At 50.2% G+C, this 21,945-nt stretch overlaps 1 protein-coding gene across 1 annotated transcript in view; it reads right to left on the bottom strand.

The window, feature by feature from the left end:
* Window positions 1–21,945, bottom strand: part of KIAA1671 (KIAA1671 ortholog) — a 186,189-nt gene that overhangs the window by 122,703 nt on the left and 41,541 nt on the right. Inside the window, exons 2-4 of the mRNA XM_029922102.1 lie at window positions 9,434–9,587; window positions 5,791–7,401; window positions 3,733–3,820 (exon numbers count right to left, since the gene is read on the bottom strand). Coding sequence (XP_029777962.1) covers window positions 3,733–3,820; window positions 5,791–7,346 — 1,644 coding nt within the window. The 5' untranslated portion in view covers window positions 7,347–7,401; window positions 9,434–9,587. The remainder of the gene's footprint in view (window positions 1–3,732; window positions 3,821–5,790; window positions 7,402–9,433; window positions 9,588–21,945) is intronic.

Raw genomic sequence — 21,945 nt, 5'->3', positions numbered from 1 at the left:
GACCTGAGCCAAAGTCGGGCGCTCAACTGATTAAGCCACCCAGGCGCCCCAGCAATTCCAGTTTTTAAACAACTGTAAGTGTGAACAGGCACGGAGATTCATCAGCAAGTAAGGGCGTCCATGAGAGCAGGAGGAAGGAATGAGGAGAACATCATTTTTCCTGACACACTCAGCTCTGTTTGATTTTAGGATATGCATGTATTAATTAGCCATTTCTTAATCTTTTTTTGTTGTTGGAAATAAGTCTACTTTAGGGCTCCTTGGTGGCTCAGTCGGGTGAGCGTCTGACTCTTGATTTCAAACAGGTCATGATCCCAAGGTCACAGGATTGAGCCCTGCTTTGGGCTTTGCACTGAGCATGGAGCCTGCTTAGGATTCTCTCTCTCTCCCTCTGCCCCTGTCCTCGCTTGCATTTTCTCTCTCTCTAACAAAACAAATAAATTAAATTAAATTAAGTAAGAAATAAATCTACTTAAACAAGTCAAACAAGGAGTTAACCATCAAACCAGCCAATCCCATTCCTGCATAAATACCTAAAAGAAGGGAAAGTGGGTGTTCCAATAAAAACTTATACATCTATATCCATAGAAGCACTATATATAGAAGGTGGAAATCACCCAAATGTCCACCAGCAGAAGAATGGATAAACAAGTTGGGGTCTATTTGTACAGTGGTGTATTATTCAGCCGTCAAAAAGGAACAAAGTACTGATTCACACTCCAACACCGAGGAACCTTGAAAACATTATGCTGAATGGAAGAAGCCAGACAAACGGACACGTGTTCTGTGATTCTGTTTGTAGGGAATGCCCAGAAGAGGCATGTCTATAGGGACAGAAAGTAGATTTGTGGTTGCCAGAGGCCACAGGAGGGAGATGGGAAGTGACTGGCTAAGGGTTTCCATTTGGAACTCCATTTGGAGTGAGTGATACAAATTCTGGGGGCGCCGGGCTGGGGAGAGTGCAACTCGATCTTAGGGTCATGAGTTCGAGCCCCCTGTTGGGTGTAGAGATTATTTAAATAACTAAAAATGAAAATAAAATATTCTGGAACCAGATAGTGGTGATGGTTATACAATGCTGAGAATTCACTTAATGCCACTGAATTATTCACTTTAAAAATGGTTATGATGCTTTTACTGGGTGTTGTATGGACACCAGTTTGACAATAGATTATATTAAAAAAACAAAAATTAAGAAAAGAAAATGGTTATGATGCACAAAGGGCCACTAATCTCTAGTGCAGAGGATAGAATTCCATCAAAGCATTTTAAAAATATTTTGATTTAAAGTTTTTGTTTTAGTAAATAAAATTTGCACTAATAATATAGAAATCTATTCTATCTAAACAATGCAAAGCTCAAGTCCTTTTTGAACCTTCAAATAGTCACGTACCAGTCCCCTTCCTGGATAACAGCTGTTATCGATGGGAGTATATCCTTGAAGAACGTTCCAGAACTTTCTCCTAGTACTGTGTATTTTTTTTCAAGTTTATTTATATATTTTGAGAGAGAGAGAGAGAGAGAGTATGGGCAGGGGAGGGGGAGAGACAGAGGGAGAGAGAGAGAATCCCAAGCAAGGATTCTAACAGCAGGGAGCCCAGCATGGCGCTTGAACCCACAAACTGTGAGATCATGGCCTGAGCCGGAAACAAGAGTCAGATGCTCAACTGACTGAGCCACCCAGGAGTCCCTGTGTATTTTTTAAATTTGTGTTTGTGCATGTGTGTATGCATATAAAGAGAGAAAGACTGTTTTTATATTTAAAAATATATTCACTATTGGGGCACCTGGGTGGCTCAGTCGGTTGAGCACCCAACTTTTGATTTTGGCTCAGGTCATGATCTCAGGGATATGGAATGGGGCCCTTCAATGGATTCGACATTTCCTGAGGTTCTCCCTCTCCCTCAGCCCGCCCCCCAACTTGTGCCCTCTCTCTCTCTTTCTCTAAAATAATATATATAGCCATTTTCCCTAAAAATTAAAATTGTATCTTTTATGTTATGTGTCTTTTACCACAATAAAAAAATTGCCAATAGAAAAATCTATTTACAGAGATCAAATCTCATTATATTAAAGCAAAGACTCCTTTATTAACTTTTACTTCTTGAAAGTTTTCTAACATTTACAAAATTCAGAGAAAATACTAAGTTCACCTCAACCTATCCCCTGGATAGATCAGCATTTTGACCCGCTTGCTTCACAAGCCCATCTCATTTTTATTATTGCTACCACTATACCATTTTAAGGTGAATATGGAGGCTTTACACCCATCAGACCCTCTCTCAACCATTTTCAAAGAAGTGATTCAGAATATCCAAGGATAAAAAGCCCCAAAAGTGGTAGTAGGCACTGCCATTCAGATCCAGCTCATGGGGTACAAGTGGGCTTGCCACAACGCTCTGGTGTTTAAAACCCTACTCACTGTACCATCCAGCCATTCTGGGGCATCTACGCAAGAGAAAAGAAAGTAGATGTTCCTACAAAGCCTTGCCCACAACGTTCATACATCACTGTTATGTGCAATGGCCCCAAAACGGGAAACAACTCAAATGCCCATCAGCAGGGCAAACAGAGAAACAAATGGCCTACCCATCAATGGAATACTACTCAGCTATCAAAAGGAATAAACTTTTGATAAGTACATGCATACAATATAATGCATCTCAAAATAATTATTGTGAGTGAGAGAAGAGAGATTTAAAAAATAGCATCAGTCACATTTATAGAAAAATCTACCCAAAAATGTCTAAAACTGTAAATGGATCTACTGTAACAGAAAGCAGATCGGTGGCTGTTTGGGGGTAAGGGGAGGGGACAAAAGTGGTTACCAAAGAGGGATCTGCACGTGCTGGAGACGTTCGCTATGTTCATGGTGATGGTATTTTCACAGGTGTGCACAGGTATGTGTCAAAACACATCAGTGGGTACTTGAAATGTGTGCAGTTTACTGTGTGTCAATTACACCTCAAAGCTGTTTTTTAAAAAACATTAAAACTCTTGGGCCCCTGGGTGGCTTAATCAGTTAAGTGTCCACCTTTGGCTCAGGTCATGATCTCGCGGTTCACAAGTTTGAGCCCCACATCAGGCTGTGTGCTGACGGCTTGGAGCCTGGAACCTGCTTTGGAGTCTGTGTCTCCCTGTCTCTCTGCCCCTCCCCCTGCCTATGCTCTGTCTCTCTCTCTCTCTCTCAAAAATAAACAAGCATTTAAAAAAAGATTAAAACTCTGCACGATGCATCAGCCACAAAATAGTTAGACCTAGTAGTGATTTTATAAGCTTTTTCTTATTAAACCAATCAAATAAAAATACTTTAAAGAAATTTAGTTTCCCTACTCCTGCTATTCTTGGGTGACAAGCTGAGAGGTAGGGAACAGGGACATAATGAGGGAAACTGAGGGAGTTTCAATGAACAGTTTTTAATCTAAATTTTGAATTCTTAATAAAGCAAGCATTCGTACATTAGAAAGTCAGGCCCCTCTATCTCTCTGCATAGGAAACAAAATAAAACGCAGCAATTCCACGTGTAAACCATATTTAGCACTAAAGAGTACAGAATCACAAACCGAAAAGGGACTTGAAAAGTCCCAGCGTTAAAGGAAAAAAGAAAAGTTTTATTCTTCATGAGAGGCTTCTGATCCTTTCCTGGGGCTTGTGGATCCTGAAACCTCTTTTTTCCAGTAAGTAAAGCCACCCACTAGCAAACAAGACATGCCCAACACAGAGGCCTCCCACCTTTTCTCCGGGTTCCTTAGGAAGCTCGCTGCTTAGCTCAGAACACTTCTCATATCGGACTTCATTGCTCGAAGCTGGACTTGAAAACCTGGTACGAGAAGGTCCAAGTTACTTGTACAGGGCCAGGAGCTGTGACTCCCTCCCGCCCGCGCCCCATAGCCAGCTCAGGAGCCCAAGGGTGAATTCAGCGCTGAGATCAACAAAGCAGCACTGCCTGGTGTGCTTTGAGAAAAGATGTGTTGTGTGTCCTTTCTGGTCGCCACATCGAGAGAGGCCCGGCGGGGAGAGCTTACCTTAAACACAGCATCACTGGAGTAGCAGGAGCCCCAGGCCTGGCGGAAGAGACCTGGGTGATGTCCTAGCTCTCCTGCCTCCCCACTGCGGAGCTCGGAGCTCAGGCTGTGCCTGTGGCCCCACCTGAGCCTCTGTCTCTTCATCTATAAAACGGGGATAATTAACACCTCCCCATCGTCTTTTGTAGGGCAGATAAGAGGCTACCCAAGGCGCTAATAGCTATGTGAGCGCGTTTAGGGAAGAGTAAAGATGCCCCAGGAGAGATAATTAATGGTTGCTGTCAGCAACCCCAGGCATACCAGCACCCCCACCATGGACCTGCCACGGGACCTGGGGGTGGTGGGCCGCGTGGAATGTGTGGGGGCACGGGCAGGTCTCTGCCTCTCGGGTAACCTTGGCCAAGTCATCGTCCCAGTCTGGGCCTCAGTTTGCCCTCCACTTGCCAAGGGGGAAGAGAGAGAAAGGGTGTTCTGTTGCTAGCATTTTCCCATCTCTGAAGAGCTCTGGAGCGGATGCCTAAACATGAATCTCTGGCTGGGGGCCACATAGACAAGGGAGAGGAGAGAAACAAACCACTTAAACCTGTCGCCCTCTGCAAGCCGGGGTCTGCCACCCAGGAGTCATGAAGCTGTGGATGAGTCGTTTCCAAACTCAGAGCCTCAGTTTCCCCATCTGTAGATGAGAACACTCTGAGGCACCAGAGGGACACAGGAAAAGGTGTGTGAGGTCCCTTGCGTGGGTGCCTCTTTCCCTGTTACCTTAGTTGGGGCCTGGCTGGACATGATAATCACTTAGGAAGCTTTTAAAAATGAACAAGATATGAGACCCTCCCCAGATCAACCGATCCATAATCTCTGGATGGGGGCAGGGGGTGCCAGGCATCAGTATTTTTTTTCCAGATGGCTTTAAATGCTGAGAGCCACCAATCTAACCCTAGCCTGGTTGGCTGCCCTGGTTCCCAGTGCCGGGAGGGCAGTCTGCCCAGAGGTGGCTCCTGGAAGCTCCCATCCGACAAAAGTATGTCAGCAGCATGCATGTCATTAGTGAGCTGGTAGACCCGCCCAGTGGCATCTCCCTGTTGTAGCTGGGAAGCCACTTGTGGCAAAACAAAGGGGCAAGAGATAACAGAGGCCTGGCTGAGCTTAGAAAATCATGGTTAACTAACAGGATTAATAATATCACTTGGACCTATGATGTAGTGAGGCTTCCCGTGGGCAGAGTGATTCACAGCATTATCTATTAGTCTCTGCCTTAACCCTTCAGGGAAGGTTTCCGTGAGACAAACTGAGGCTCAAGAGGGAAAGGGACTTGCTCAGGCTATCTTGAACCATCTGATTTTATTTTGGGGCCACTCATGGAAGGTTAGGCTATCCAGTAAATATCCTCAGGCTTCCGGAAAGGCAAGCTGAGAAATGGACCCAGGCTGCGCCGGAATTACACAGGGCTCAGATTTCCTCACGGCACTTCACTTCTCCTCTCCGCATCTGTTAAATGGGCACAACATCACTCCACTGCAAAATGTAAAGCGGAGAAAAGACAAAGAAATTGAGCCACTGGCACACAGTGGGCCCGGAGGGGAGCTGTGTGACCTCTCCGCACCTCAGCTCCGTATCTGAGAAATGGAAGTTAACGCCACCTCCTCTGGGGGGGCCGTGGGGTGCCTAGCACGGAGCCTGGTGCCTGGGTTCCTTTCCTGAGGGGCCTCCGGTAGGAGGTCGGAGGCAGCTGGGGGCTGAGCGAAGCCCAGGGAACATTCCCACTTACAGTCTGGTCAGATCCACTGACAGCGGCCGAGCCGGGAAGGTCTTCCTCCTGGGTTCTGGCTTTGCCTCGGAGCTCCCCACCGCCCAGCCTCTGATCCGTTCCTGGACACTCACGGCCGCTTTCTCAGGCTCGGGGGCAGCGGGCGGGGGTTCACGGGTGGCCGGCGGGGCTTCGGATTCTGTGGCCAAAGCCACAGTGCTCTCCTCCCCAAACAGGCTGATGCGCTTCTTGCCGCTGCCCCTGAGGCTCGGTCCTCCCTCCAGCCGGCTCTCCCCGTCCACCGCTCTGCTCTTGACCTCGGCCAACTCCTGGTCCTTTCCCAGCCTGGGGGAGGGGGGTGGGGGCACCTTCTCCGGCTCCCTGAGCAGCTTTACTTTCTCCCCCCGGGGGTGCTGGTCACCCTCAGGGATGCCCCTGGCTGAGCCCCCGGTAGTTCTGAGGCTGCCCGTCTCCTCCGGCTTACAAAGCACCTTCTCCTTCTGTTCTCGGGCCTTCCTGGCTACCTCTGGGAAGTCTGAGTCTGGGTCGTGAAGGCGAAGGTTTGCTTTGGCCAAACACGCCCTCTCTGCTCTGGGCTCTGGGTCAGACCTCTCGGGCCCCGGACACTGGGCAGCAGAACCCGCAGTGGCCTCATCAGCCACCTGCTTCAGCAAGGCCTCTCTGCTCTCAAAGCGGGCCGTGAGGTCCACGGACAGGGGCCTGGGCCTCCGCACCCATGTCTTCTCAGGTGGGGTGGGAGGCGCTTTCCCCACCGTGGCCGCCCTGCCTGGGCCTGGCTTCGGAGGCACAGCAGATTCAATGAAAATGGCTGACACAGGCCTTCTCCTCAGGAGAGGCCTGGGCTCCTGAACGAGGTCACCCACGTCCTCCACATGGCTGGCCTTTGAGACAGGCTCATTTGGGCCTTTCCCCTCCTGGGGAGCAGCTGGCCCGGTGTCCTGCGGCAGGGAGGCTGGTCGGGGAAGGGTCCCAGGCTTTCGGGCAGGCAGGGCGGGCTTGGCGGCCACCTCGGGCCGGGGGCCCAGTGCGGGCTCCTGAGACACGGCCGTGGTGGCCTCCCGAGTCCCCTCGCTGGTCCCCTTCCCCAGGGCGGGGCCGGCTTTGGTGGTTTCAAAGAGGATCAAGGTGTTGGGCCGGGGCTGCGGGAAGGCAGCCTTGTTGGACAGAGACGAGCTTCTCCTCAGGCCCTGGCCATTCCCCGCCTCCTGCCCCACCAGGCCGGGCATCCTCTCGCCCAGGTCCTTGGCCACCACGTCCTGGGCGTGCCCGCAGGGAGACGGGCTGCTGGGGCCAGGCCCCGAGGACGGGGCAGCGGGGTTCACGTCCAGGACCTCCTCCCTGAAGAAGGGTTTGGGGGCCAGTCTGGGCAGGGGGAGTAAGCGGGCCGGGCTCCTGAGGGGGCTCTTTCCTTCCAAGAGCAGCGAGGAGGGCGCCCCGGGGGTGGCACCAGCCTGGCAGAAGTAGGTCCGTTTCAAGGTCTCCTCCTGGGCAGTCTCGCTGAGGCCTGGTGCTCCTGTCAGGGAAGTGATGGAGCCAACCTCCACCCGCGTCGCCATGGCTACGGTTGTGGCCCCATGGGAACTGAGGACATCCGAACTAGAGAAGAGACCGCTAAAAGTAAAGAAGTAAAAGGGGGAGGGGAGTAAATTTAAATCTCTGGTCAGTGTCGGGGCGCCTGGGTGGCTCAGTCGGTTGGGCTTCCGACTTCGGCTGGCAACATGATCTCACGGTTGGTTCGTGGGATGGAGCCCCCACGTTGGGTTCTGTGCTGACAGCTCAGAGCCTGGAGCCTCCTTTGGAGCCTGGACCAGCCCTGGCTCTGTGTCTCCCTCCCTCTCTGCCCCTCCCCGCCAAAGATAAATAAACATTAAAAAAAAAAAATAGGGACGCCTGCCTGGGTGGCTCAGTTGGTTGGGCGTCCGACTTCAGCTCAGGTCATGATCTCACAGTTCATGGGTTCGAGCCCCATGTCAGGCTCTGTGCTGACAGCTCGGAGCCTGAAGCCTGCTTCGGATTCTGTGTCTCCCTCTCTCTCTCTGTGTCTCTTCCCCATCCGTGCTCTCTTTCTCTCTCTCTCTCTCTCTCTCTCAAAAATAAATAAACATTTAAAAAATGAAATAAAATAAATCTCATCAGTGTCTCTGTTGAGGCAGAGCAGGCTGCGGGAATGGGTCCAGGGGACCAGTGCCCGGGATACTGGACAACCACTCTCTCCACCGACCTCACTGAGCAAGTCCAGGCTGGCCTCTCTGAACTCTGGGCAAGTGGACTAAAGGGCCATTTCTAAAGTCTGTTCCAGGCCCAAGGGTGGGGAAAGGGTGGCAAACGTTCTCTCAGAGTTTCCCCCACTCGGCAACTCTCAAGGCCAGCTCTTAGGTAAAAAGTCGTTATCTCTGCTATCCAGATAAGGAAACCAGCTCAGAGGGGCCAAGAAATTGGCCTGATGTCACTTGGAGAGTAAGGGGCAAAGTCAGGATTCGAACCCAGGTCAGACTCCAACTGCGCACTGCACACTCCCGGCAGAAGCCCAACCAAGAGCATCCTCACGGCCCCTCGCTCTTGTTACCCCAAAATGCCTCTCCCATCTCCCATTTCACAGCATCCCAGCTGACCCTCCTCACAACTCTGTGCTGAGCACCAAGCACAGAGAGGGTAGGTGACCAGCCCCGGCTCACACAGCTACCAAATGCTGGAGTCACACCCTCTTTGCATAGCCCTGCGCGGCAGGGTATAATGATTATCAGACCGCATTTTGCAGCCGCTCGGGCATTCGCCCCTTGTTCATCCAGCTGTGAGCTCGGTTCTCTCTGATTAATCCTGGCAGAACCCTGGGAAGCAGGGATTATGTACATCTCCATTATGGAAATGAAGAGTAAGGGCCCAGAGAGGTACCCCCAACTTGCCTACATCACACAGCCGAAATGTGACCTCAAGTCCTCACCCCATTCAACTCTACCTTCTGCAACATTACATCTTACTCCTTTCTGATCTTCCAAAGTGCCAGACAAGTGGCTGTTCCCGATTCTCCCACTGCCGCCGCCACCACTGCGCCCCACCTTCATGCCCGAGTTCTCTCTCCCTGCAGCCCTGCCCCCACCGTGCCCCCATCCAGAGGGACTAAAAGTAGAAGGCATTTCAGTTCAGCGCCAGCCTCCTGCTTCCCTTCCTGGGGCCCCACTCTGCTGCCCCCGGCTCTGACTCACTCAGCAGCCTGCAGGAAAGAAAGGCAGACAGATTTTGATATTTTCTCTTCCTTACACGCTCGATGGTGCTAACAGATTTCTTCTCCCCAAACCAGAGAACACTGTCTAGACAGGGTTAGAAGCAGAAGAGGGACAGATACGGAGAATCAGAGAGTCGGAGAACAGCAGAATTCTGTCTGCCCAGGCCCCGGGGCAGCATTCTAGGGCATGTCGGGTCCTGATCGAAATCAGGACGGTTCACCTTTAGGGCCAGTGTACATGACCTCTTGGAAAGCCTGCTCTGGGACACACACACACACACACACACACACACACACACACACACACGAGCCAGCCGGACATGAGACGCGGGGCAGCAACAGAATACAGAGGATGGAGAGAACATTCCCTGGCAGACCCACAGGCACCCTCCACCTCCCGGGCACTCCAGCCCCACTCACCCGCGATGGCAGGCCCCGGCCAGGGGGGCGTGGTTGCCTGGGAAAGCCAGCGGTGTCACGTCTCATCACGGGCTGCCGCACACTCCCACACTCCCGAAGCAGAGGCGGGCGGGGGAAGGGAGGCTCATCCCCGCGGGGCTGGGTTTCAGCAGGTCTGGGGAGACAGAGGGCCACAGCCTCGGTTCCGGAGTGCCGCAGAAGCTCTGGGGCTCCAACTGCATCTGCGGGCACCTCCAGCTTCTAAAACACACGCTCCTTTGGCTTCTCAGTATTGTAGCATCAAGAAGGCTGAGTCCACAGTGGGAGCTCAGTAAAGATCTCCCCCTGGCCCCGTTGCTCTGATACATGTTTACTGAGCACCTACGTGTGCAGAAGGAATGACAAGAAAAATGCTCTGCATTCAGGGAACTCACGGTCTTGTGTAAGAAACACACACACGTGCACACAGAAGCACATACAACTCTGAGTAATAAACACCATGGTATATACAGGGGGATGGGGGTTCCGGAAGAGTCCCTAGGCTGGGAGAGGACTCCAGAGAACCCACAGTGTTGGCTAATTGGGGAGCTGTCCCTGATGAACGCTGCACCTGTTGGAGGTCCTGAAATGCCGCCTCAGGGCTTATGCACCTGTGGTGCCTGCTTTCTGGGACACCCCACTCATTCACATGCAGACACAGGACCACCCCTCAGAACACAGCTCACATTCTCTGCCCCGCCCCCAACCTGGCACAATCCTCCTCTCACATGTCCATGGAGCTCCAGAGATGCTGGCCAGGGCTCATCACGGTAACACAGTCATATTTAATACTGCATGAGCCTTCACTTCGTATCCGTCTTGCCCATTCCATGGCAAGCCCCCTGAATCCCCAGTAGCTAGCTAGCGTGGCAGCTTGGCACCTGGTGGTAGCACCGAATACGTAACTGTTGGGTATACAAATGATGGTTGAATGAATGAGTCGGTGGACGAAGAATACTCTTCCACTCCCCACTTTTCCAAGAGTCTGAATAAGCACAGGTACCGCGAGCCTCCTGGCAGTACGCGATCTAGGACATAGGAGTTACTCTAGCTCCGGCAAACTTGGTCGGGACCTACCACAGGGCTGACCCTGCCGTAAGTCAACTGCCACTGGCTGATGGGACCAAAGAGCTGTGACGAGGGGAGCTGGCAGCTCAGGCTCCCCGCCTCACAAGAGGCCCCACCGGCGTCACTGGACCACAGGGAGGAGCTCTGCTGCCTAGGACAGGCCCTTGTCAGATGCCTGCTGTGATCACAGCAGCCCCACACAGTCATCTGCCCGCATGTGGGGTGAATGTTTCTCCGCACAGCTTTTCCTGGGGAGGAAGTCACCAAGAACAACCGCCGCTAAATCAGGATGGATGGCGCCTGCACGGGTGTGGCCCTACTCTGGGATCCCTGAACCCACCTTGCTGGCCACACCGCACGCAAGGAAAGGGGGAAAGACCCCCGTTGGTCTGTAACCCTCCTAACCAGAACTGTTTCTCTGTTATCTGTAATCTGGTTCCTATCTTGGGCTTCCTCTCAAGTTTCCATTTAAAATGCCTGGCAAATACCTGCTATGTAAATATGGCTAAACCGACAATTCGACGAATTAATTACTACATCAGTGAGCAAAGGCGGGGGGCGGGGGAGATGATTTTTTAACAACTGCCAAGGACAGCTTAATGACTAACATTTTGAAGTCTCTCCCAAACCTAGAAACACAGGACTCTTAGGGCTTCGCTTAACCTGTTGTTTAAAAAAAAAAAAAAAAAAAAAAAACAAGGAAACGGTTTGAAATGTACGCTATAAAAGCTTACTTTAAATGCATCACATATGTCAGGCTTAATTTAAGACGCTTTGGTCTCTTCCAACACACTCCAGAAGCTCACTCACATAGAGGCCGGCTGCTGTCTATTGTGTGGCCCTGCTTGATCTCTTTAAACTAAGCATATGGCCAAAGCCAAGTGATCAAGGGCTCCCTGAAAAAAGAAGGGACACAGCCACAAACCCCCTCTGGTTGTGTCTCTATGAATCGAGGCTGATCCGGGAGGTCAGGAGGCCATGGCGGACCCGGGGACACAGCATGTCCATCTGACCTCAAGCTGGGGGAAGGGGGTATGGTAAGCAACAGGTAAGTCCCTGCCATTAACCTGCCCTGTCTGCACACTAGATCTCCTTGAATGGATCTGCAAAGTCTGAAATGCCCATTTCCTGCACATGTATGCAAAGAAGCCCATTCTCCTGGGAACTGAGTCACCAGGACCAATAGTTGCTGAAATCAGGCGGGAGTCACTCAGGAGCGTCTGTCCACCCACCCTTCTGACCTTCCTTCTGCAAACCAGCCTCGGCTCAGTGCTGGGGGCGCAGCCTTGGTGTTCACAGTCCCCTCCCGAGAGAACCACGCGGGGAGACGACTAGAGAAACATCTCCATTCAAAACCAAGCGGTTTGGCAGCTTTTCTCTCATATTCAGAGGCGTGGATTCATTCTAACAGTTGCTGCAGATCTGTCGTAATTACACCCTTAAATCCGATCTGGGAGCTCACCCATCATTCACTCAGCCGTCTCTGGGTGCCGCTTCCTGGGAATGCCACCATCTGGTGAGGGGTGTGAGTCAGTCCTCACACCTTCCAGTGGCTTCCGGAATGTGACCAGGCCGCCCAAATCTGCAAACCCGTCCTGCATGGTGCCCTGTGCCAGGCGCCAAGGGCAAGCCTGCGTCCACCCAACACGTCCACCCACAGGCCCCACATGGAAGGGGCCCGATGTCTAATGTCACCGGAGTGTGTCTCTTCTCCTCTCCGTCTCCATGGCAACGGCCCTGGCTCATCCGTTCATTCATTCATCTGTTCCTTCCTTCCAATACACAATTACTGAGCACCTACCACGTACCAGGCTCTGGGCCAGGTGCGAGGGACCCAGCAGTGAATAAAACGTGGAGAAAGCCCGGTCCCCGCAGCGCTGGCAATCAGGAAGATGGGAATAAACAACATAAATAAGCAAGGTGCACTGAAAGTTAGACAAGGGGCAATAAAGAAGTTAGTGGCCAGGGAAAATTCAAGAAGAAGGGAGATTTGAAATCCGCCTCCTTGCCGACATTCCCGTCTCTGCTGGTGTCTCCCCCAATCTATTCCAGCAGCAGAGGCGTGAGGCTATGACACACAAGCACCATCACGCCACCCGCCTTGCTCAGAGCACACGCATGTCTAACTCCTTCCCGGAGACCCCGCAGGATCCAGATGCCCTTCTTCTCCTCCCCGTCCGTCTGTCTGTCTCTCACACGCACTCACATCCTTACTTCAGCACGATGACCCTTAGACAGGTCACAAGACACATTCTGCTTTTCCTCGCCTCCATACCTCTACACTGCCATTTCCTACTGCCTGACCAATCCCTATTCATCCCTCAGCCCTGAGCTCCAAAATGCTGCCTCTTCCAGGAAGCCTTCCCTGATGCCCTAGGGTGCTTCAGGGGCTCAAAGTCTATCAAAGTCTCTGCGTTTCTACCTTGCCCAGCGCTTGATCACATACATGGTGACTGCCTCTGTTTCTTCCACTCTACTGGACGGTCCTGGGCCCAGTTCACAGCTGTATCCCTTGGCCTGACACCAGAAGGGACATAAAGCCAGTGGGCAAAAAAAGTATTTGAAGGGAGACCATCCCTGAGAGAAGAAAGTAAGAGCAGCCAGTGTACGCATGGCTGTGGGAAAACTGATATGCTTGGCTGCTCCCAGGACCAATGTAACTTAGGGAAGCAATCTGGCAAATATTCACACTCAACTAATATTTTTTGAGACTCCATCAAGGGTCAGGCACCACACTATGTGACTCTTAAATTGGATGCTTCTGCCTTCTCCCATTTAATACTCTCTGCAAATTATTACTGCCATTCTAGAGCTGCGGGAAACACAGTTCTGACAATGAGGCAGATCATATGCTAGGGAAGGGCAGAGCTAGGGTTGAAATCTTCTGAATACAAATCAAGTGCTTTTCCCCAATATACTTAGCCCACCCCCAAGCATCCATTTATTTTTTTTATATTTATTTATTTGTTTTTGAGCGAGAGGGAGAGTCTACACATGAGCAAGTAGGGGAGGGGCAGAAAGAGAGGGAGACACAGAATCTGAAGCAGGCTCCACGCTCCGAGCTGTCAGCACAGAGCCCGACGCGGGGCTCAAACTCACGAACTGTGAAATCATGACCTGAGCTTAAGTTGGACGCTTACCTGGCTGAGCCACCCAGGCACCCTGCATTTATTTTTGATTCTGTAACCTGCTTCTAAAAATATATGCTATGGATGGAATTTAAAAAGAAGAGAAGGCCATCTATGCAAAGCTGTCCACTATTATGTCCTCGATGCAAAAGCCCAGGAACAACCACATCTGGATTTGGGGTCATAACCCTTACTTGGAAAAAAACAAAAACCCTGGGGCTCCTATGCCACTTGGGATGTCATAAAAGTTACCGCATCAGCAGGGAAACCAGATCTCCAGTGTCCAGCCAGCCCCGGACATCAGGGTAGGCACGAGAATCCTGTCCCACCACAGAAGCAGATCCTGTCATGACCCCCGCCTTACAGAGGAGGAAGATAAGAGCCAGGACAGGGAAGATAAAGCCGGAGCAGGAAGCAACCTGCCCGCGGGCACTGGACTGCGGCTGACCCCCACCTCCCATCGGATATCTTCCGGAGTCCACACGGGCTTAACTAGAATAACTGCTTTTTACGATGTTCAGATGCAAAGGACTCTTCACAACCATTCGAATGCTGTTAGGTAAAAAACAAAAACACAAAAACTAGATCACTAGCAGTGTTGGCGAAGATGTGAATAAATTGGAGCCCTCGTGCACCGCTGTGGGAATATAAAATGGTGCAGAAGCTACGGAAAACAGTAGGGCAGATCCTCAAAAACGGGACACAACACCACCCCATGACCCAGCAGACCTGCCCCTAAAAGCAGAAACTGGAGCAGATATGGGCACACCCATGTTCAAAGCAACATGACTCACAATAGCCGAAAGGTAGAAAAAACCCAAATGTCTAGCAATAAACAAAATGTGGTATCTCTACACAATGGGATATTATTTGGCCATGAAAAAGGTGGAAATTCTGGGGTACCTGGGTGGCTCAGTCGGTTAAGCGTCTGACTTCCGCTCATGGCTGGTGGGTCCGGGCCCTGCACTGTGCTCTGTGCTGACAGCGCGGAGCCTGGAGCCTGGAGCTTGCTTCGGATTCTGTGCCTCCCTCTCTCTCTGCCTCTCCCCTGATCGCAATCTGTCTCTCTTCCTCTGTCTCAAAAATAAATCAACATTAAAAATTTTTTAATAAAAAAAATTTAAAGAAACAAAAAGGAAGGAAATTCTGACCCACGTTACAACATGTATGCATCTTGGGGACATTACAGAACGTGCGATAAGCCGGTCACAAAAACACAACTACTGGATGATCCCCCTTCTAGGAGGCACCTAGAGTGGTCCAATGGGTAGGGACAGAGGTGGAGTGGTGGGTGGCTGGGGCAAGGGGGAGGGGTAGGAACTGGGAGTTAGTGTCTAGTGGGGACAGAGTTTCCGTTGGGGAAGGTAAAAAAGTTCTGGAGACGGATGGGGGTGAGGGTGCACAATATTATGAATGTACTCAATGCCACTGAACTGTACCCTTAGGAACAGTTAAGATGAGAGGGGCCTGGGTGGCTCAGGTGGTTGGGTGTCCAACTCCTGATTTTGACTCAGCTCATGATCTCATGGTTTGTGAGTTCGAGGCCTGTGTCAGGCTCCTCACTGACAGTGTGAAACCTGTTTGGGATTCTCTCTCTCTCACTCGCTCGCTCTCACTCTCTCTGCCCCTCCCCCGCTTGTGCATGTTCTTGCTCTCTCTTAAAATAACTAAACTTATAAAAAATCTTTAAAAACAAAAGCAAGAAACTAAAAACAAACGTAAAGTAAACCTAATGCTTAAGCTCTAATTACCACATGACTCAGCTCATGAGGACCTGTGTCTTTTAGGCAAATCTCCATCAAAGGCCCTCCTGGCCCACACTGGGCTATGCCCTCTTGCATTGGGAATGTAGCAGGAAGCAAAGGAGACCCCACTCCTGATCACAATGGGGACACAGTCTAATGGAGGAGGGAGAAATAAAACACGATAACTTTTGCAGGGTTCCCTGATGGGGGCAGAAAGTGAGGTTGTAGAAACCCAAAGGAGTAAGTCAGGGATGCCTTCCTGGAAGAGGTGACATCTCAGCTGAGCCTGGTAGGAGTCTTCCAGGCAGAGGAAGAAGTCAGTGCCAGCCGAGGAGACAGGATGTGGCAGACCCAACGGTACGGGAGAAATGGTCAGATAGCGTGAGCACCTATTTTTCCTCTCTGGGGCAATGCGGGGCTACCTTGATGAAAAGTCTAGGAGGCACAACTTTCTTTTTTTCTTTTTTTAATGTTTATTATTTATTGAGACAGAGAGAAACAGAGCATGAGTAGGGGAGGGGTAGAGAGAGAAGGAGACACAGAATCTGGCTCCAGGCTCTGAGCTGTCAGCACAGAGCCCGAGGGGCTCGAACCCACGAACCGTGAGATCGTGACCTGAGCCAAAGTCGGATGCTTAACCAACTGAGCCACCCAGGTGCCCCTGGGAAGCACAACTTTCTAAAATTCCTGCATCTTTTTAACTTGAGTCAGAATTACACTGACGAGTACACAGCACTGGTCTGGGAGTCAGAACTCAGTTTTCATCAAAGGAACTGCACATTCTTGAACAGATCCCTTGCACTCTTAAAAGTGCCCAGGTTTGGGGGTGCCTGCGTGGCCCAGTCGACTGAGCATCCGACTCTTGATTCTGGCTCAGGTCATGATCCCAGGGTCGCAAGATCAAACCCCATGTTGGCCTCCATGCTGAGCGTGGAGCCTGCTTAAGATTCCCTCTCTCCTCCCCTGCACCTCTCCCCCACTTCCAAGGGTTCTCTCTCTCTCTCTCTCTCTCTCTCTCTCTCTCTCAAATGAACAAACAAAAAAGCACACAGGTTTGGAAGATAAATTATTCCATCATTCTACTTTTTTGTTAATTGTGGTAGAAATCACATAATGTAAAATTCATCGTCTCGCCCATTTCAAAGCGTACAACACAGCAGCATTTGGCAAATTCACCTCTGTCTAGCTGCAGAACATTTTCACCACCCCTAAAGAAGCCTCCAGAACCCTTAAGCATTCGTTCCCCACTCCCCCTCCCCCCACCTCTGGCAGCCACCGCCTTGCTCTCTGCCCCCATGGATTTCCCATTAATGGGTATTTCACAAAAATGGAAATCACAACAGCATTGCCCCTTGCCCTAAAGTTGGTCTCAGTTCCTCCCCTAACTCGAAATGAGAGCTTGGGCATGTCCCTACTCCCTCTGAGCCTCAGTTTCCCCACTGGTGAAAGAAGAGGTTCAACAAGGGGGTCACTAAATTCTCTGGGATTTTACAGATTCTGCCATTCCGAGTCTGCTCAACCCGAGTCTCTGGGGCTGCACTGCCCACTTCTCTCTGTACTTACTGCTTCATCAGCCACAAAGCCCAGCTTTCGGGAAGCCAAGATGCGGATTCCATATCCCCTGGGCCCCCATGGTTCCTTACTACAAGTGGGGCTCAGTAAAAATCTGTTAAAGGGCTAAATAATTTACTCCCCTACGGACAAAAGTAGTGAGAGTCAAGTTTCCTACTGAGTGTGCACCAGCTCTTTAAGAACTGCCTTAATTAGCAGAGGCTCGACTTCTGTCAATTTCAAGTTCCAAGGCCCTCCAGTTCCGCACACCTGACATTCTGGACTCTGGAATCCCGGGAACAGGTCGAGGAGGCTTTTCCCAAACTTGCCCTGCAGCCCCAGATGTGGGTAGGACACACTCACACCTGAAGCGGAACCCAGACTGCTTCGGCCCAACACCACCCCCTGTCCAGGCGCAAATGCGGATCTGGAGAAAGAATGGTGCAGCTTATCTTTGCGCCTCTACTTAAACATCCGCCTTTTCAATCCTCATTAGCCTGTTCCTTCCTACTATTTGTGCTATTTCTGGACTGGCTGCAGCACTCGCTGAAGCCATTCATCAAGCTGCTTTTTTTGTTTGTTTTTCCCCACATCAGGGATGGGCAAGCTAGTCTGCCGGCCACATCCGGCCCACAGTGTTTTGTAAATAAAGTTTTATTGTAACACAGCCGTGCTCCTTTACCTCTGTATTGTGTACAGCTTCTCCCAAGGTAGGAAGACAGAGCTAAGTGGCTGCCCGAGGCCGTATGGCCCAGAAAGCCTAACATATTTACTACGTGGCCCTTTACAGAAAGAGTGTATGGACCCCAGCCCTAGATGTGGAGACTCAGTCCCCTAAGATTGATCTTCCCCAACAATGGGACATTACCTTCTTTAAAGAGTCAAAATTCTCACATGATTCTGGCTGAGACCTGCCCTTCCATCAGACTCGTCTTCTTCTTTTTTTATGTTTATTTATTTTTGAGAGAGAGAGATGGACAGACTATGAATGGGGGAGGGGCAGAGAGAGAGGGAGACACAGAATCAGAAGCAGGCTCCAGGCTCTGAGCTGTCAGCACAGAGCTTGACATGGGGCTTGAACCCATGGACCGTGGGATCATGACCTGAGCCAAAGTCAGATCTTAACCAACTGAGCCACCCGGGTGCCCACCATTAGATCTCTCCAGGTGGTCTGCATAACTACAGAAAACTTCACAAATACAGCTGAGCAAAAATATTTTTAATAATCCTAAACCCTTACCTCCCACCGGCCTGTTAGCACTCTGATGTACAATCTCACTATAAATGAGACCTTTTTGTCAAACTTAAATGGAATCAGATGTGCAATTTAGGAATTTGCTTTTTTTTTCTTTCTTAATTTCAAAACCTAAGCATCTTTCACGTCGATAACCGTACAGCCTACACAGGCCTTGCCGATGCCTCTGGAGTATCCATCATTTGGGTGTCTCAGCATTTGGTAATCCATCCCCCAGTACAAGATCTTCAGGCTGTTACCAATCACTGACCAGTAAAACCAACACTGCAATGAACACCCACATGCAATTATTTTCCCAAGATAAATTTTGCCTAGAAGCCGGCTGACGGATTCAAAGGATGTTCACTTTTTTTAGAGCTTTTGATATGCACAGAATGGACCTTCACACCTAAGGGAAACACAGCCCAGGCTGACTTAATTCAAAGCTTAGGAGGTCAGGGTTCTCAACCTCTCCCCTGGGGCAAACCCAATAAAGATGTCTAATGAGCCATAAACCTGGGCCCCTGGCTGGCCAGGCCCTCACTTGTAGCTTTACTGGCGCTTGTTTATGGCCAGATTATCACAGACTTGACTATGAGATTTGTGAGGGCAATTAGAACAGCTCACCTAGAGAGGGGGGAAGCCGGGCCCAGCCCAGAGGCGGTGTCCAGCCTGGTGGTGGAAGAGGGAGCAGGAAGGAAGACCCAGCCCCGACGCGGATGCCCACAGCTGAGGAAGCTCAACCCCAACCCTCAGTTCAACACGACACACAGCACAACGCCGGCAGGGCCCAGGACGATGTGCACGCAACACGTCTCTCTTCAGGGAGGCTGAGAAGTGCATATTGCATTTCAGAAAAATGAAAAGAAAAAAAATTTTTCCCTCCAAGTACAAACAGATTTCTTGAAGAATTAGCTTATGTTGGCCCAAGAGCTGCCTTATGTGCAAAGCTCAAACCCTAGGAAGGTGTGATCCTGTCTCTCCTCAGCTTTAAAATAAAGGGCTCTCACCAGCAATGCATTGCCTTGGGCAAGGTATTCAAAGGCCTGCCAAAAATAAGTTGGGGGTAGGAGGGCCTGAGTGGCTCAGTTGATTAGGCTTCTGACTCTTAGTTGTGGCTCAGGTCATGACCTCCCATTTCGTGAGTTCAAGCCCCACATCGGGCTCTATGCTGACAGTGTGGAGCCTGCTTGGGATTCTGTCTCCCTCTCTCTCTGCCCCTGCCCTACTCTCTCTCTCTCCCAAAAGTAAATAAATAAATACACATTAAAAAAAAAAGCAGAACTAAGTTGGTCTATTCTGCCTACACTCCCAGATTCCCAGTTGGGTCCCATGACTTGTGTGTCTTTTTCACTTATTCCTTCTCTGTGGGTAGTTCTTTACCCAGAGCACCATTTTTAGAGGGGTGTAAGGGACACCTCTTCCAAAAAGTCCATGCTGACTTCCTAGGCCAAAGTGACTTCCAACCATCTTTGGCAATTTACCTAATCCTAACACCTCGTATCAGAGATAAGGCTGAGTTTCTGCCTCTTTCAAGATTTAGAACCCCCACCCGACCCGACCCAGGGTACAGACTCTTCTGCTGTGAGTTCGCATTCCCCAAACCTCGCTGATACCTGGCGCAGAGATGGGAGAATGAGGGGGTGCTGGGTTCCCCAGAGGTGGGAGGCGGCCCACATGGGACCCAAGACGGTCTTAGGGAACAGAACACTTTGATGTCCAGGCAAAGCAGTAAGCCGCTGTGAATGACGCTGTGTGAAAACTGTTTCCGTCAGATTTTCATGGGCGTCTTCTCACGAAGTCCGTGAGACGGTCTCTGCCTGGTGCCGCCGTGACTAAAACACTTACATTTCCATTATCTGGCAATATCCCAACTTCATAAAACAAAACAAAACAAAAATTCAGGCCATTAGCTGCTGCAGTAGATCTTCAAACATTTTATTTTCATCGTATTTAATTTTACTGTTGTTTTCTAAGTGACACTAGTTTACTATCCACAAGAGAGATTTTCATGAAGGTTCTTTTACAAATTTATTTAACTTTAGTAAAAGCAAAAGGCTTACAAGTAAAACAATAGTGACAGGGGTTATGTAAACATGGCAAAAGCCCACGGCGCTGGAAATCACTAGTAAAAAGGAAAGAATATAGAATCAAAGTCAAAACATGAAGATGCAGCTCTCAGGTAGCTTTCCTTTTTTTTTTTTTAAATGTTTATTTTTGAGAGAGAGAGAGAGAAAGGGCAAGGGGGGAGGGGCAGAGAGAGAGGGAGACAGAGAATCCAACGCGGGCTCCGTTGGTGACAGCAGAGAGCCCAAAGCGGGGCGCAAACCCACAAACGGTTGTGGTCATGACCTGAGCCATAGTCAGACACCCAACTCACTGAGCCACCCAGGTTGTCCCTGAGGTAGCTCTCCTTCTTACGGCTACAGAGCCACAGCTAGAAAGACAGCCATGTGATCCAGCCCTGACCAAACAGACAGAGGAAATGGCTCCATTTCTAGGCAAGCTTTCGCTTTGCTGATAAGAACAGGCAGATGCAGCTTATGGCATTCCCCACCCCCTTCTTCCTACCTGGAACAGAGACGTGATACCGGGAGCCAAGGCAACCATCTTGAGACCAGGAGATCACAAGCACTATTTTAGGACAGTGGCATGGAAAACACCTTAACACAGCTGAACCACTGCACTAACTCTGAGCCACCCCATTCCAGATTTTTTTTGTTGTTATATAAAGAATAATATATTATTGCAGCTATCTTTAGTTAGTGTTTCTTTTTTTTTTAATGTTTTATTTATTTTTGATACAGAGAGAGACAGAGTATGAGAGGGGGAGGGTCAGAGAGAGAGGGAGACACAGAACCGGAAGCAGGCTCCAGGCTCTGAGCTAGCTGGCAGCACAGAGCCTGACGCGGGGCTCGAACCCACGAACATGAGATCTGACCTGAGCCGAAGCCGGAGGCTTAACCGACTGAGCCACCCAGGCGCCCCTAGTTAGTGTTTCTTTACACGTGGGAAAAGCGTTCCTGGTGGATGCAGGTTTGGGCGCACACTGGCTAAGAGACAAGCATCTTCTCAGCCTTGACAAGCCACTTCACTTCTTGGTTTTTTTTTTAATGTTTATTTTTAAGATCGAGAGACAGAGCACAAGTGGGGGAGGGGCAGAGAAAGAGGGAGGCACAGAATCGGAAACAGGCTCCAGGCTCTGAGCTGTCAGCACAGAGCCCAACAAGGGGCTTACACCCACGAACTGTGAGATCATGCCCTGAGCCGAAGTCGGATGCTTAATCCACTGAGCCCCCCCTAGGCGCCCCAAGAGACATCACTTCTTAAAGCGCAGTTTCCTCACAGGTAAATAAAGTTCAGTGACGCCCACTTCAAAGGATTCTGATGGTCACACACCTGTCAGTAGACTTGGCACATAGTGGGTTTCTGTTCGTGTATGATCAGTGAACAATCAGACAGGCAAGCAGAATGTGAAGCCTAATGGAGGTGTTTGCGGGTTGGTGGGTTGGGTTTTTTTGGTGTTTTGTTTTTTGTTTTTTGGGATTTTTTAGCAGGCAGAAAAGAAATCTAAATTCTTTAAGACCTAAAGGAATAGCTGTCTAATGAAGGCATTTGAGAGAGACAGTAACTTGGGGAGTCTGCCCTTACCCACTCACATACCTGGGCAGAGAGGAAGGACTGGCAACCGTTCAGGAGACCTGCCTAACACCCAACAAGGGCCCGTCACCTACACAAGCTTTATTAACAACAGAGGACGGGGTGCAC

This window comes from Suricata suricatta, chromosome 14 (genome assembly GCF_006229205.1).
Source record: "Suricata suricatta isolate VVHF042 chromosome 14, meerkat_22Aug2017_6uvM2_HiC, whole genome shotgun sequence".
Lineage (NCBI taxonomy): Eukaryota > Metazoa > Chordata > Mammalia > Carnivora > Herpestidae > Suricata > Suricata suricatta.
This window is presented reverse-complemented; position numbering and strand designations above follow the sequence as displayed.